Raw genomic sequence first — 14917 nt, forward strand, 5'->3', positions numbered from 1 at the left:
AAGATTTGCTGATAAATCTCAGGGCTGATACAGCCAGCAGGTGGCTGGTCTCAGTCCAGCGGCTGAATCCTTACTCTATAGCTCATTCACACCGCAAAAAGCCAGGGGCAAGCCAATGGGGGCCTCGGGAAGTGGGCGTGGGCCCTGTTGTTTACTCTCTGGTGCTGCTCCTGGGTCTGGCCTTGGTCCACGCAGGGCCAGGATGGATGGCGCAAGGGAGATGGTGTAATAGCCTTAACTCCTTCCTTGGCCAAAGGGCTGACCCTGAATCAGTTCCAAGATGGTCACAGGGAGAGGCCACATGGAACTCCCTGAGTCCCTGGGATACCACCTGCAAGATGGGTGGAGGGAATGGAATCACAGGTGACCACGGAGGCCAAGAGCCCAGCTGCCCCAGGTGACCCTAGGTGTCAGCTGGTACTGCCAGGAGCTCTGGCTGGGCTTATATGTATGTATGGTGGGAACCACTGTGTTATGTGCTATCTTAGTAGCAACCTTCATTGACACTCTGCAAACAGAAGTAGCCTTTGCAAACTCTACCTGGCTTTGCAAACCGTTGATGGGGCCTTCAAACGCAGTGGGGCAGGGTAAGGCAGGAGGAGCTCACTGGCTTGCCCCTGGCTTTTCTGTGGTGTGAATGAGCCATAGAGTAAGGATTCAGCAGCTGGACTGAGACCAGCCGCCTGCTGGCTGTATCAGCCCTGAGAGTTATCAGCAAATCTTTACAGAGTTTACCTGGTGGCTGTCTGAAGGTGTAGGGGGCTGGCAGTCCAGCCTTCAATCCATTCTTGCCACCAGCCCTGGACAAACTCACACGGGGAGAGGGTAGTTTCTCTCTGTGTAGGTTCCAGTCTCACATGCTGCCTTTGTCTCTGGGCATACTCAGAATTAGGTTTGGTTATGAATGACAGAAAAACCCAAATAATGGTGTTTTACATAAGATGTTTATTTGTCTCTCACATAAAGGAGGTCGGGTGATATTCCGTTTGTTAGGATGGCTCTGTGATCATCAGAGATCCAGACTCTTCCTATCTTATTGTGCCGCTCAAACATTGCCACTACTTCATGGTGCCGTATGGCTGCCAGAGCTCCCAGCCACCATATCGGCATTGCAGCCAGCTAAAGTAAGGAAGTGGGGAAGAAGGGCATGCCGCCCCCCCTCCCCGAAAGTCACATCCCATGTCACCCAGGACATGTCTCTGTATACCCTATTGGGCAGAATTAATCATATAGCTGCACCTAGCCTCAAGGGTGGATGGAAAATGTCGTCTTTAGTTTGGGTGGACATGTGCCAAGCTTAAAATCAGGGGTCTTGCTACTGAGGAGGACGACCAAACAAAGAATGGAGTAAAACTAGCTGTCCTTGTCACAGCCTGCAGTGTGAGCAGAAGGTTCCAGATGCTGTATGATTCCCATAGGTCCCTCTGGATAGCATCCTTGCTGCGGGGAGTGGGACTCTGGCTCCCAGTCAGGTCCCTGTCTCCAGTTTTGGGACTTGAAATCTTCCTTGGAGCTGTGGTGGCAGCAGGAACATACCCTCCCTGGCGTCTCCAGCTGGGAGAGGATGAGTTTGATGATCAAGGCCAGCCATGCCATCCCAAAGAGGATCCACAGGGACACCATGTTCTTGTACCACAGTGGGTACCTCTGGGAGGGGTTCATTCCTGTGGAAGAGGCAAGGTCAGAGGATGGAGGCCTGGGAAAGTCAGGACCACATTCCCCAAACAGAAACAGAGATACATGGTTTGATTGATATAAGCAAGTTGAGGGGTCAATGGGACAGAACATGGAGACTCCTAGCCTCATGGTCACCTCCGAAGGATTCCAGAAAGCCTCCCTGGATTGGCACTTGGGTTTAGGAGCTACATTTCCTCTTTGTCTTTCTGAGGGAATCTGTTCATGCTCCATCCCAGCAGTTCTCAAAGTGTGGTCCCTGGGGCCGGCAGCATCAGCATTCCTGAGAGCTTGTTGGAAATGCAAATGATGGGGCCCCTACCCCAGACCTACTGGATCAGAAACACTGGGCATAGGCCCAGCAATCTGTATTTTTTGTTTTGTTTTGTTTTGGAGACAGAGTCTCACTCTGTTGCCCAGGCTGGAGTGCAGTGGCGTGATCTCGGCTCACTGCAACTTCCGCCTCCTGGGTTCAAGTGATTCTCCTGCCTCAGCCTCCCGAGCAGCTGGGACTACAGGCACACGCCGCCACGCCCAGCTAATTTTTTGTATTTTAGTAGAGACAGGGTTTCACCATTGTTGCCCAGGCTGGTCTTGAACTCCTGAGCTCAGGCAATCCACCCACCTCGGCCTCCCAAAGTGCTAGAATTACAGGCATGAGCCACCGTGCCTGGCCAGAAATCTGTATTTTAACAAGCCTCCAGAGGATTTCGATGTCCGCTCTAGTGTTTGCTAGTCTCTGTTTGGTTTTCTTGTATCTGAAAGGAGGCAGCTTGCTGGAGCCAGGGGATTTGGGATGAACAATGGAATCATCAGAATATGTATCCTGACTCGGTTCTTCAGCCACCTGTCTGAACCTTCTTCACCTGTGAGATGGGGAATACGACTGCGCCCCCTTGGCTTTTAGGATGAAGTCCAAATCCTCAAGGACCTCTGCCCACTTCTGCAGCACACCTCTCCCCTCTGACTGCCTGGTCATTCTGGTCTTTTTCCTGTTTCCCCATCTATCATTCTTCCTGCCTCTGGGCCTTTGTACTTATGGCCTCTCAGATCCAAATGCTCTTCATTTTCCATTTTTCTTGGCCTGGTTACCTTCCCTTGTCCTGCAGACCTCAGTTCAGACATCACTCCCTACAGACCACATTGGGTTCCTCTGTTACATGTGCTGCTTTCATGGCCTATGTGTGTCTGCTGGGAAAGTTACTTCCTCATCTGTAAACTGGAGACAGTAAGAGTCCTCCTCCTATGACTGTTGGGAGGATCACATGGGCTGATGCAGCTCAAGCGCTCAGAATGGTGCCTGGTACATAACAGGTGCCCAAGATCTATAGGTGGTTGCTTGTTTCACTCACCATCGGACACCCCCAACGAAGTTGGTGCTGGGTAAGTATGGCCGAGGGAGGGGACTGATGGGAGCTGCTGTGAGTCTTAGATAAATCTTGCCAAGAATTTGCCCTATCATTTAGTACCCTCCCTGGAGGTCTGTGCTGCCTCCCTCATCAGATTGGAATCATTCAAAGGGTAGAGATCTCCCTTCCTATTCCTTCGTCATCCTTTTCTGTCTTTGCTCCCGGTACCATGCCTCTGTCTACTCCTCATCCTGTCCTGCTGGCCCCAATACAGCCTCTCTCTCCAGGTCCCCCAAGGCTGGGCCCCTCTCTAGGACCCCCACGTGGGGATGAGGCTGCCACCTGGGAGCTGACCTGTGCTGCCTGGCAGGAGCTGGGATTGGATTAGGCTGATTGGGTTATGGGGCTATGATTCCGCTGATGGTCCTAAATGAGATCAGGCGCTGAGCCGGCTCTCTGGCCCTGCCACCCGCCAGCTTGGCTTGCTCCTGGTGACAGAGGGGAGGAGGCACTCTTCTCCCTTTTTATTTCATTTTTTTAAGCTGAAATCATAAGTGGCAGGAGACCTGGCAGCTGGCAAGGCGCTCAACTGAGCTGCAAATGCAATTGGGAGGCGAGAGGGCTATGGGGCCGGGGAGGAGCAGCCGGCTGGGACCTGGGGGCGGCTCTGGCCACAGCCTTCAGGCAGAGGAGTGGCTGTGAAGACAGCGCCTCTTGTGGCTGCTGATGCAGCGACGTGAACACCCAGTAGCCAAGTGGTGGACCTCAGTATCCCCATCCAAGAAAGGGGCTGTCCCTGTTACTGGAGGATAAGGAGTGCTGAGACGTTTGAGGAATAGGCATGGAAAACTCTGAAACATGGGTGGTGTGAAGGGCCCAGGCTTGGGAGTTTATCCTAGACTTGCCCTGACTCACTTGCTCTATGACCTTATGCAACTCCCTTCCCTCCTCCAGGCCTCAGTGTCTCCATCTGTATAAGGAAGATCCCTTGCAGGTGGAGCAGTTGGGGCTTTCATTGTGGTGACCTGCTATGAGGCACTGCCATGACTGCAGAGGGGCCCAGGAGGTAGCAAGTCTACAGAGATGTGGTGAAGGGGGCAGCTCTGCCAACTGCAGTGGCCACTGGGCAGGAGTGTTCTTGTCCATCCTTGCCCCATGCCTGGGCAGTCCCTCTGGGCTTAAAGTTTAGACTAGATCTCCTCAGTCAGATTGTATTGGTAGGAGGGGGGTTACAGATTTTGGACTTTATCCTAAAACTATGGGAAAACAATGAAGTTCTTCAGAGGAGGTGCGCAGGTGACATCATAGCCTTTGTAATTTTTAAAGGTCATAAGAGCCAACAGGGGACAAGGAGAGAGGCTGCACAAGTCCATGGGTGCCATCCTTATTATGCTCTGTGTAAGTAGCAAAACTATAGGATTGTGCAGTGCCCAACCTGTGCAGCTATATACAACAACCCTGTCTGGACTAGGGAAATGGCAGTGGAAACAGAGAAGAAATGACAGATCTAAGAATCATACTCTGAGCTGCGAGGGTGCAGGTATGGCCCTTGGAGCTACTGGGCTCAGCTGTCCTGAGACATATCTCTCTACTCTGAGGGTAAAGGTGGGAACATGACCCAGTTGGAATAAATCTTCCCAAGAATTTCCTTCCAGAGCAACAGACCTCCCAGGATGAGGGAGATCAAGAGGGGCAGTGTGAGGCCCCAACACCTGACCCCTCTTCCTGGGGACCTTGCAAACAGAGGCTAGAAGGCACTGAGGGGCTCTAGGGATTGCCTCATTTTATAGGCAGGAACACTGAGGCCCAGAGAGGAGACATTTTAGGTGGTCTGGAAAGAGTATGAATTTTGGAGTCAAATAGATCAGGATTCACATCTTACTAGCTGTGCAATCTCAGGCAGATGGCTCAGCCTCTCTGAGCTTCAGCTTCCTTCTCCGTAAAATGGGGGTGACAATTGTTGCTGTAGGTTGCCTGAGGAGTTAGCTGAAACTAACTTCATTCTTCCAGGCTGGGTTCTATCGCCGAAGAAGTGAAGAAGGGCAAGGCCTCCTCCCCACGTTAGGGTCTGGGATCAGAGGGAGTGCACGAAACCCCTCCGGGCTGGCGCGGTGGTGGTGCCAGCAGCACCTTCAGGGACAGGAAGGGGCGGTGATGAGGCTGAGCTGGGGCGCAGCCACTCCGCCACGGCACAGAATGTCCCTCCACTGCCACCTGCTGGGCATTGGCCTCAGCCTGATTATGCAAGGCTGGTGGCTTCTGGGGCCCGTTTCTTGCCTAGGTTAGGTAGTGCCACTGATTAAACCCACCCTGGGTCCACTGACCATGAGGCCCTTTCTTGGTGGCACTCAGAATCTGCCTGCCAACTGTTTTCCCACAGGGCTCTGGAGAGGCTGGGGTTCCAGGAGTCTCCCGGACCCTACTGCCTGATCCCCGGGTACTGTGATCTCCAGCCCCGGAGCAGTGGGACAGATTGGCGTTCCATGGGGAGAGAGCGAAGTGCGGAAGGGAGACCCTGGGGCAAGCACGGACCCGGGAGGGAGGTGGGGACTCCCGTCATGTGGAGAGCTCTAAGCACAATAGGTGGGCCCGCGGACGTGTCGGACCTCTCCACGTTGGTCAAGAAGGGCCAGAGTGACCTCAGACCCGTCACACAACAAAAGCGGGTAGGACAGTGTCTCCGGATTTTGGGCCCAAAAGCCCCCACATGGCGTGCACACAGCAGGTGCACCAGCTGCGGGAGCAGATGAGTGACAGGTGTAGGCAGCCGAATGTCCCCGCCAGCCCGACCACCAGGAACTCTCACCAATCACGTAGTCGCCGAAGCCCACGGTGCTGAGGGTGATGAAGGCGAAGTAGAAGCCCTCCGTGTAGCTCCAGCCCTCCATGTGGGAGAAGAGCAGTGGTGGCAGCAGCAGGAAGAGCAGGAGGCCCGAGAGGAGGGCACCAGAGCCTGCCAGCCACCGCGCCTTGTCCGGGTCCTGTGGGTGCAACAGTGTCCCCAGGCCTCCTGAGGCCTTCACCCCATGCGTGGGAGCCGAGGGAGCTGGAGGCAGGCCAGAGCTCTCCCCAGTAAGAAGGGTGCTCTTCACCTGGTCTGTGTTCTCCAGGTTCCCTGCCTGGAGCCTGTGCCTCATGTCCTTCCCGTCTGCCCAGTCCCACCCCGTCTCTACCATTAATGCCCTTTTTCACTAAGGACCCTATTCTGAGCAGTGACCCCCAATCCCAACACAACCCCATCAGTAACCCCTGCTCCCACCTCATTAGTAACCCCAATTCCCACCACAGCCCCTCATTCTAGAAGTGACCCATCCCCACCCTGTCCAGCAGCCCCCTCACCTGCCAGGTGCCCCCCAGCCTGCTGGCGCAGTGGTTTACTCCCTGCTGCATGAGACGCCCCAGTCGGTTGAGCACCACGAGGTTGAGTGGGATCCCCACAAGGGCAAAGAAGATGCAGAAGAGGCGGGCAGCCATCGTGTTGGGGCTCAGGTTGCCATAGCCTGAGGTGAGAGGGGGCACTCAGGGGACCTTTCCAGCCCAGCCCTGTCCACTCGCCACCACAGCCCCACTCCTGGGCCCAACCCCCAGGGCCCTCATTCTAACCCACTGTAGATGTGGGCAGCTGATACTTACCAAGGCCCTCCTTTTCTGTGCTGGGCACTGTGCATGGCACCCTGTACATTCATTCCCTCAGTTCACCCTCGAAACCACCCTTCCAAATCAGAATTATGTGCCATATTTTACAGGCTGGAGAAGCTCTAGGAGGCTAAGCTACATGCATGAGCTCAAACCCACCAAATGTGAGTCTCCTCTTCCTCTCTTCATGTCCTCCCTCTCTGGATGGGCAGAGGGATGCTGGAGGGGGCAGAGCCTCCAGCTGTTGCACTCTTAGGATCTACTGCACCATTCAGGCTGAGGCCATGCTGTTTCCATGCTGCTCCCAGCCATGCCTGGGCACAGTGGGGCACTGAAGCTGGCCATCCCTGCCCAGTGCGGCACTCCTCTTGCAACCTTTGCTCTGGGATCCCCATGGCCCGGCCCAGACTTTCTCACAGCTGCACTGCAGTGAGCAGCTCTTCCCACACCAGTCTCTTTCCTTCCCTCTCTCCTTTCACAGGTATCAGGCCTGCTTGCAATCTGAGGCTTTTGCCATTAATTCCTGCTTCTTTTCTTTTATCCTTCAAAGGCTCCCCTCAATATATCTCTTGTGCATCTAATTCTGTCTTGATATCTGATTCCTGGAGGACCCAAACTAGCACAACGGGGCTCCCTCATAAACCTCAGTGGGAGGGAGGGACAGACGGTAAGTCATCAGCTGCTTAGGGGAGGAGGTAGAAGTTGGGGTGCTGGTGCTCTCTGATCGTCAAGATAGGGAGAGGGGAAGCTAGGGGAGGAAAAGATGTTCACAAAAGATTCTATCCATCTGGACATTTTCTCCTCCAGCTCTGCCTCCACCCTTCTTGATCACCACCACTGTCTTGTCTTACTAAAATGCAAACCTGATTAGATCATCATTGAGGTTATAACACTTCCTCAGTCTCCTGTCTGCTGGGGAAAGTCCAAGCTCTTGCCCAGCCTTTCTCTGAGACTCGTCTGGTGCACCCGCTTCCCCAGCTCCAGCCACATTGCTGGCCTGCAGAACTCTCCAGGTCCACTTGTGTCTCTGCACCTTTGACCACAATGCTTCCTCTATGAAGAGTCTCTCTCCTCTTTACCCACATAAATATAAATGACCCTTCCAGTCCTCGACTCTCCAGTGCAGCCACTCCTCATCCAGGGCCCCTCTCTAGCACTCTCCCTTGCACTGTGTGAGAGAGATTTGTTTCCATGTCTGCCTCTTCCAGGTATATCAAGTATATGCTCTGAGCCCCTCAAGAGCAGGGACTGGCTCTTTTTTTTTTTTTTTTTTTTTTTTTTGAGACGTAGTTTCGCTCTGTTGCCTAGGCTGGAGTGCACTGGCACAATCTTGGCTCACTTCAACCTCCGCCTCCTGGGTTCAAGCTATTCTCCTGCCTCAGCCTCCCGAGTAGCTGGGATTACAGGCATGTGCCAACACGCCCAGCTAATTTTTGTATTTTTTTAGTAGAGACGGGGTTTTGCCATGTTGGCCAGGCTGGTCTCGAGCTCCTGACCTCAGGTGATCTGCCCGCCTTGGCCTACCAAAGTGCTGGGATTACAGGCGTGAGCCACCGCACCTGGCCTGGGACTGGTTCTTAATCATCATATTCTCAGCAACTGGCAAAGGATCTGACCCTTAATAGGTGCTCTTCACTATATGTGTGTTGAATGCATGAAGAATGAGTGAATGAATGAATGAGGAAATACAAAAGTGAATGTGTAAGTAAATGAACAAATGCCTCTCATTCTGCCTCCTATCACTGCCTAACATTCTTGCTTGCCCAGATGGGGTCACTGTGCCCACACACCCTACACTCGTTTGTACATATTGAAACCAGTGTTTACATCCACCCCCACCTTACTGAGGGGTCCCAAGAGAGATCAAACTATGTACAAGTCCTGAGCATGTGCTTTGGAGTCTGGTGCACCTCCTAGGTTTGGATCCCAGCTCAGCTCCTTGCTGGCTGTGGGACCTTGGGCAAGTGGCTTGATCTTTCTTTCTTTTTGTGATGGAGTCTTGCTCTGTGACCAGGCTGGAGTGCAGTGGTGCGATCTCAGCTCATTGCAACCTCTGACTCCCTGGTTCCAGTGATTCTCCTGCCTCAGCCTCCTGAGTAGCTGGGATTACAGACACGTGCCACCACACCCAGCTAATTTTGCATTTTTAGTAAAGACCAGGTTTCACCATGTTGGCCAGGATGGTCTCAATCTCCTGACCTCGTGATCTGCCCGCCTTGGCCTCCCAAAGTGCTGGGATTATAGGCAAGAGCCACCGTGCCCAGCCTTCAATTTATTTGTTGAACAAATGGATGGATGAATGAAAGAACCAATGAGCAAGCCAGGAATGGAGTTCATAGATGAGTGATTTCTGGGCTCAGGCCTGTCCTACTGGGCCAGAGGTATTTGTGTTAGGGCTTGGAAAGTACTGCCCTTACAGGGTGCTGGTCCCAGGGCAATGGGTTTGCCAAGGAGGCTGCCCTCCGCTGAGCCTCTCAGAATATCCCTTCTTCCCTTGTGGCATTCCAGATGTACCTCATCTCCCATCTCCCTCTCCTTCTCTCCAAATTCCTCCCATGTGTAAGTGCATACAGGTGTGGTCAGCGTCACAGAACCCTCACTCCCCTCCTGTTCACTCCACAGTGGCCAATCAACTCTGCTTCTCACTAGCCATATGATCTGGGGGAGATGGTGCAACATTTCTGTGCCACTGTGTCCCCATCTGTGACATGAAAATAGGCTGGACACAGTGGCTCACACCTGTAATCCCAGCACTTTGGGAGGCCGAGGTGGGTGGATCACTTGAGGTCAGGAGTTTGAGGCCAGCCTGGCCAACATGGTAAAACTTGTCTCTACTAAAATACAAAAATTAGCCGGGTATGTTGGCAAGCGCCTGTAGTCCCAGCTACTTGGGAGGCTGAGGCAGGAGAATCGCTTGAACCTGGGAGGCGGAGGTTTCAGTGAGCTGAGACCATGCCACTGCACTCCAGCCTGGGCGACACAGCGGGACTCCGTCTCAAAAAAGAAAGAAAGAAAATAATAAGACCTATCCTTGGAGGTTGCCATACGGACAAATTGAAATCTTAAATGTCAAAGTGCCCAGCACAGGGCCTAGTACAAAAAGACTTCGGGTGTTTCCTCAGGTGTACTGTGTGTGGAGGGTGGGGCAGGGTCCTCCTCTCTCTGCCCTCCTCACCCTCAAGCTGGTTGAAACTGAGTGGAGAGGAAAGGACACAGGCATAATCCAGGCTAGGGGTGGTAGAGCTGGGAAGAGAGGTAGCAAAACTCTGAATTTGGTGGGCCAAAGTCACAGGCCTGGAGAAGAGTGTGGGAGGTGTGGGGTTTGCAGACTAAAGGACCCCCAAATCTGGGAGGCCTGGCCTATAGTGACTGTGTTTTAAGATCTCCTGCTACCCTGGAACTCAATACATGCCTGGTGAATGCATATTTAATGGAATTCCTTAACGTGGCAGTATTTATTGAGTGGCTGTAGTATGCTTGGCCTTGTAATAGACCCTTGGGGATGTAAAGATGAATCGGCCCATCCTGCCAGTCCTTCAGGGGCTCAGGGCCCCTGGAGTCTGAGATGCCTCCCAGGCATGCTTGTCTCAAGGACTGCCCAAGCTCCCATGTAGCTCTGAGGTCTGCTTTCAAGAAGTTCTGGCCAATTTAAAACTAGATGGAGAATCCTCTGGGTGCTCTTGCCTTATCCAACCCTGTGGGGAGGCTGGGATACTGGTGTCCTGGAGAGAGGATCCTGGCTGGCCAGGAACTGGGAAGTGGTAGCCCAAGTCACCAGTGATATCAGCCAGTCCTGTGTCATGCAGGGGTTGGGGCAGAAGGATCTGGGTGGCTCGACTTGCATGATTCCCTGGGTTTCAGAACTGCAGGGATCTAGCTTGCTCTTCCTCTCTGCACAGCAGCCCCTCAGCACCCTCCTGAGAAAAGCTCTACCTCAGCTCTTCCGCAGGGGAGGGTTAGTCCAGGTGTCCCTATGTGTGGGGAGGATAGCGATGAGGAGTGGAGGGGGCTGTTCGCAAGCTGAAGAGAGGCCTGTGGGGTCTGGAGACAAGGACATGGGAGGAATGGCCACCTCCCCCAGGGCTGAGAAACAGGGGGGTCTAAAGCTCTTTCTTTGGATTTCTACTCCTTCTTCCTTCCTAACTTCCCCTCCACTTCTCCCGACCACCACCCCCGGGGCTCAGTGTTGGGTGGGCTCAGCTGAGGAGACTGGCACCCTTGTAGTGCCCAGAGACATGTTTCTTGCTGTACTGGGAGACCTCTGCTTCCTCAAAGGCCATGTAGGGCAGAAGTCCCCTAGAGCAGTGCTTGTCAAACTCGAACAGGGCACATGAATCCCCTGTGGACTTGGGTGAGATGCAGAGGCTGAGTCAGCATCTGTAGTGAGGTCCGAGACTTCTCCCAGGCGGTGTCCATGCTGCAGAGTTGAACTGCACTTGGAGTCATGAGACTCCAGGTAATCCCTCCAAAAGGCAACTAGCCTGTTGCCTCTCAGGGAGCTGCCTCCTTCCCCACCCCCATCCCCCTGGCCCCATCTGGCCCTTACCAATGGTGGTGATGGTGGACACAGAAAAGAAGAAGGAGCCCATGAGCTCCCAGCGCCCCATGCTGGTGGTGTTGCTGAGGAGGCTGGCCCCGTTTTTGTACGCTTGGACGACATCCTGGGGAAGAGGCTGCAATGACCACCAGGCTCTGTGGGGTGATGGATTTCCTGTACCCCAAAACACACACACACACACAAACAAACCTACACACAATTACTCTTCAATCCCAGCCCACCAGGGCAAGGAGGCTCTACCCCTCTCACCAAGGGCTCACCAGGTACAGCTACCAACAGCTACCATGGGGACAGCTCCTTCCCCACCCTTTACCCAGGGGCTAGGTCAGGTTGGAGTCCTAGTAAACCAGCCACTCATTTTCTCCCCTGCTCACTCCCATTCCTGCAACAAACACTAGGCCAGGCATGATGTGTGGTGCTTTTAGGGGACATGACCACAAGAGACATGACTCCAGCCCTCAGTGGTATATAGATAAACCCAATTAACTCTAATATGATGCAGTCAGTGTCACTTTGGGCATTAAGGAGGAAGTGCAGCTACACAATCTTGGGCAAGTTGCTCAACGTCTCTCTGTGCCTCAGTTTCCTTACCTGTATAATGGTAACACAAATAGTACCTACTTCATAGAGTTGTTGTGTTAAATAAGGGATTATGTGTAGACTTAGTACCTGGCACATGGTGTTAGCAGTTGCTACCATCATCATTACTAGGCATATAATGTTGTAGGACTCTGGGGAAGAAGGATGTTCATTCTCATTTGGGTAGGAGCAGAGGCCTCATGGAGAATGGGATATTTCAGCTGGGCCTTCCTTGAGGGTCAGGTAGGATTGCTTCTGGTGGAAGGACGTTTAGGTAGATGGGACAGCAGTGCAGAAGGTGGGAGGTGAGACTGCCTGGGACCTAGATTAGGGAGACTGGTAAGAAGTGATTGAGGCCAAGCTGTGCTTGGCTTTGCTATGCCAGGGATGAAGTGGCAGGTATCATCCAAGGTCACTGAGCAAAGGGGAAGTAGGATCAGGTTTGTGTGCTCTGTGGCAGCTGGCAGTATAGAAGGGGTTGACCAGAGGGGAGAGACTCCTGCAGAGGTGAGTGATAGACGGGCCCTGGCCTGTCTCCTGGCACAGAGTGGTCCAGGAGGAACAGAGAGGAGATATTCAGAAGCCCAGGCCCCTGGCCCTATTTAGTATGGGCAGTAAAGGAGATGTTGCAGAGGATTGTGAGGGTGTGTGGACATGGGGCAGACAATTGAGATTTAGGACAGGTGGAGGGGCAGGGCTGGGAGGAGGAGGAGGACCACTTGCTCTTGGCCTTGAGGAATTTCAGAAGTTGCGTGTCCACATCTGGTGCTCAGAAAGAAGATCTGGGCTGGATACCACATCCTTATTCCTGGAGACGGCTGAAGCCACAGCAGTGTTGAGGAAGGGGGTGAGGTGGGGGTGGAGGGAGTTGAAGGGAAAGCCCAAAGAGATGACAGCCTGGCTGGGAATCTTCGGAAGCACCCACATCCACAGGTCCACACTGAAGCAGTATTTATGCTGGTTAACAGCTCCAGCTCCTGGCTATGTAGCCATGCATTCGTGTGTAACCTCTCTGAGCCTGTTTCTTCACCTCTGAAACAGGATGATAAAAACAGTACCCACCTGTGAGGGAGGTGAGACAAATGAATACGGGTAAAGCACTAGGAACAGTGTTTGGCACACGGTAAGCGCTGCACAGAGGCATTTACTGTTATTATAATCACCATCATAGCCATCTCCCTGGGCCCAGGCTGCTTGTAGTCGAAGTTCACCACCTTTGCAAGGGTAATGGCAGGCAGCCTCAGCACCGGGACCCAGCAGTCGGGCTGTATTTGCAGAAGTCCGCAGGTGGGGAGCTGGAGGAATCACTTTAGGTCCTTAGTAGAGATAGGCCTGGCCCTGGCTACCTCCTGACCTCACCGAATCGGCCTAGTCCGAGGGTTCAGAACACCATTTCCGCTGCGCGCTGGGTCCCTTCCCACCCTGGCACGGTTCCCTGCCACCTTCCGGGGATTGGCTTTGGACTGGAGACTCTGGACGGATGAGCCACCAGGACTGCAAGACGGGGATTCTGGGCTGGCGCGCAGCTGTGTGGACTCTGGGCTCTTGGACGAAGGGGTGGGGAACCAAGCCAGGACCCAGGACATCAGTGCCTCCGCCAAATCGAGCAGCTGCCAGTCTGGCGTCGCTTCAGTCCTAAGATGCGCCACCCCTAGAACCCTCCCCGGCCTCCTCCGCCCTGCTAGGCCCCACCCTTGAGGAGCCTCTGCTCAGATTTACCTCTGAGTCCTCCCCTGAACCCTGCCTTCAGCCTTTCCGGGCAGCCGCGCGGCGGCGGCGCGCCCAGTCCTTGTGTCCGAAGACTCGGAGTAAAGCGGGTTCAGCCAGAGAGCGGCCCTGCGTCCGCCCTTCTCTCGAACCCGGGTCTGCGCACGTCGAGCCCCCTCTCTGCGTTGAAGGTGGCCCCGGCCAGCATGCCTCGGGCCCATTCCACCCACCCTCCGGGACAAGCGCGCCTTCCCCCAGGCTCCTACGGCCGCGCCCTCGCTCCGGCGCATCCTTAGACCCGGCGCCCCTGCCGTCCCAGCTCCCAGTTCGCAAACGTGCGCCCGGGTTCCCCCTCTGGAAGCGGCCAGGTGTGGCGTTTAGCCCTTCGCCACGGGTCTGGGTGCGACCAACCCCCAAGCAGGCTCAAACGCGCCCTTTCCCAGGTCAGGCCGGGCGGGGCCGGTTACGCGCGCGCCCCCTGCCGTCGTCGTCCTCGCCCCCAAATTTGGATGTGTCCCCAGGCATTTGCCTCCTCACCGGGCCAGCATGCCCTCTCGCCCCCAAGTAGGACTCAGCCCGGCTTCTCGCAGTCCTCTCGCTAGGGCGAGGGTCTTTTCCTCCGAGGTCCCCCAACCCTCTGGTCCCCGCGCTGGAACGCTCACCCCCGTTGTGCCCGCGTCTACGTTCCCGACGTTTCCCTGAACAGGAAACGCCTGACCAGGGCCTGAATAGGCCCCCTCGCTCTCGGCCTGTACACCCCGCGGCCCCTACCCCATCCCGCCGCGCCCAGGCCGACGCCGCTCGCCCCTGACCCGGATCAGCGAGTCCAGCGCCGGGCGGTCCAGACACGTGAAGTTCTGCAACAGCTCCCACTTGTCGCGCTGGAAGCTGCGGCTGGAGTCCTGCGCCGCGCGGCCCTCCAGCGTCCAGAACACGCCGGTGCCCAGCGCCAGGTAAGCCAGGTAGGCGAGCAGCAGGAGCACGTTGCTGGGCACCGCGCAGCCCCGGACCCTGCCCTCGGGAGCCGCCCGGGCTCGCGGTCGGTACATAGCGGGAGAGGCGGGGAGCCGGCGCCGGGAGCGGTGGACTAGGACCCGGTGGGAGGGAAGGGCCAGGCGTCCAGCTCGTGTCTCCTCTCTCAAACGCCTGCTGGTGCCGCGTTTCGCCGGGGAGGAGGAGTGCTGGGGAATGGGACAGCCTGGCCCCACCCAGACCTGGGATCCAATCCCAGGGACAAAAAGAGGCTCTGAACTGTGGGCATCTGGCCCCGCCTCAAATGTGTGCGGGGTGCCCACCCGCTAGGCCTAGGTCAGGGAGAAGGGTGCTGGGTGACCGCAGGCGCTGAGGGAAGGGGCCCAGAGCTCCCTCACATTTCCTGAAATGAACAATGGGAGGGACTTCTGGAAACTGCACT

General features: G+C 55.0%; 1 protein-coding gene across 1 annotated transcript; it reads right to left on the reverse strand.

Annotated features, from left to right (window-relative positions):
- Window positions 1-783: 783 nt before the first annotated feature.
- On the reverse strand, window positions 784-14731 carry KCNK17 (potassium two pore domain channel subfamily K member 17). The gene is made up of 5 exons (XM_024248635.3): window positions 14316-14731; window positions 11206-11320; window positions 6363-6523; window positions 5830-6004; window positions 784-1664 (listed from the first exon to the last, which is right to left on the reverse strand). The coding sequence occupies exons 1-5, from the start codon at window positions 14550-14552 to the stop codon at window positions 1354-1356; spliced, it is 999 nt and encodes a 332-aa protein (XP_024104403.3). The 5' UTR covers window positions 14553-14731; the 3' UTR covers window positions 784-1353.
- Between the last annotated feature and the right edge of the window lie 186 nt (window positions 14732-14917).

Source organism: Pongo abelii, chromosome 5, assembly GCF_028885655.2.
Source record: "Pongo abelii isolate AG06213 chromosome 5, NHGRI_mPonAbe1-v2.0_pri, whole genome shotgun sequence".
NCBI lineage: Eukaryota > Metazoa > Chordata > Mammalia > Primates > Hominidae > Pongo > Pongo abelii.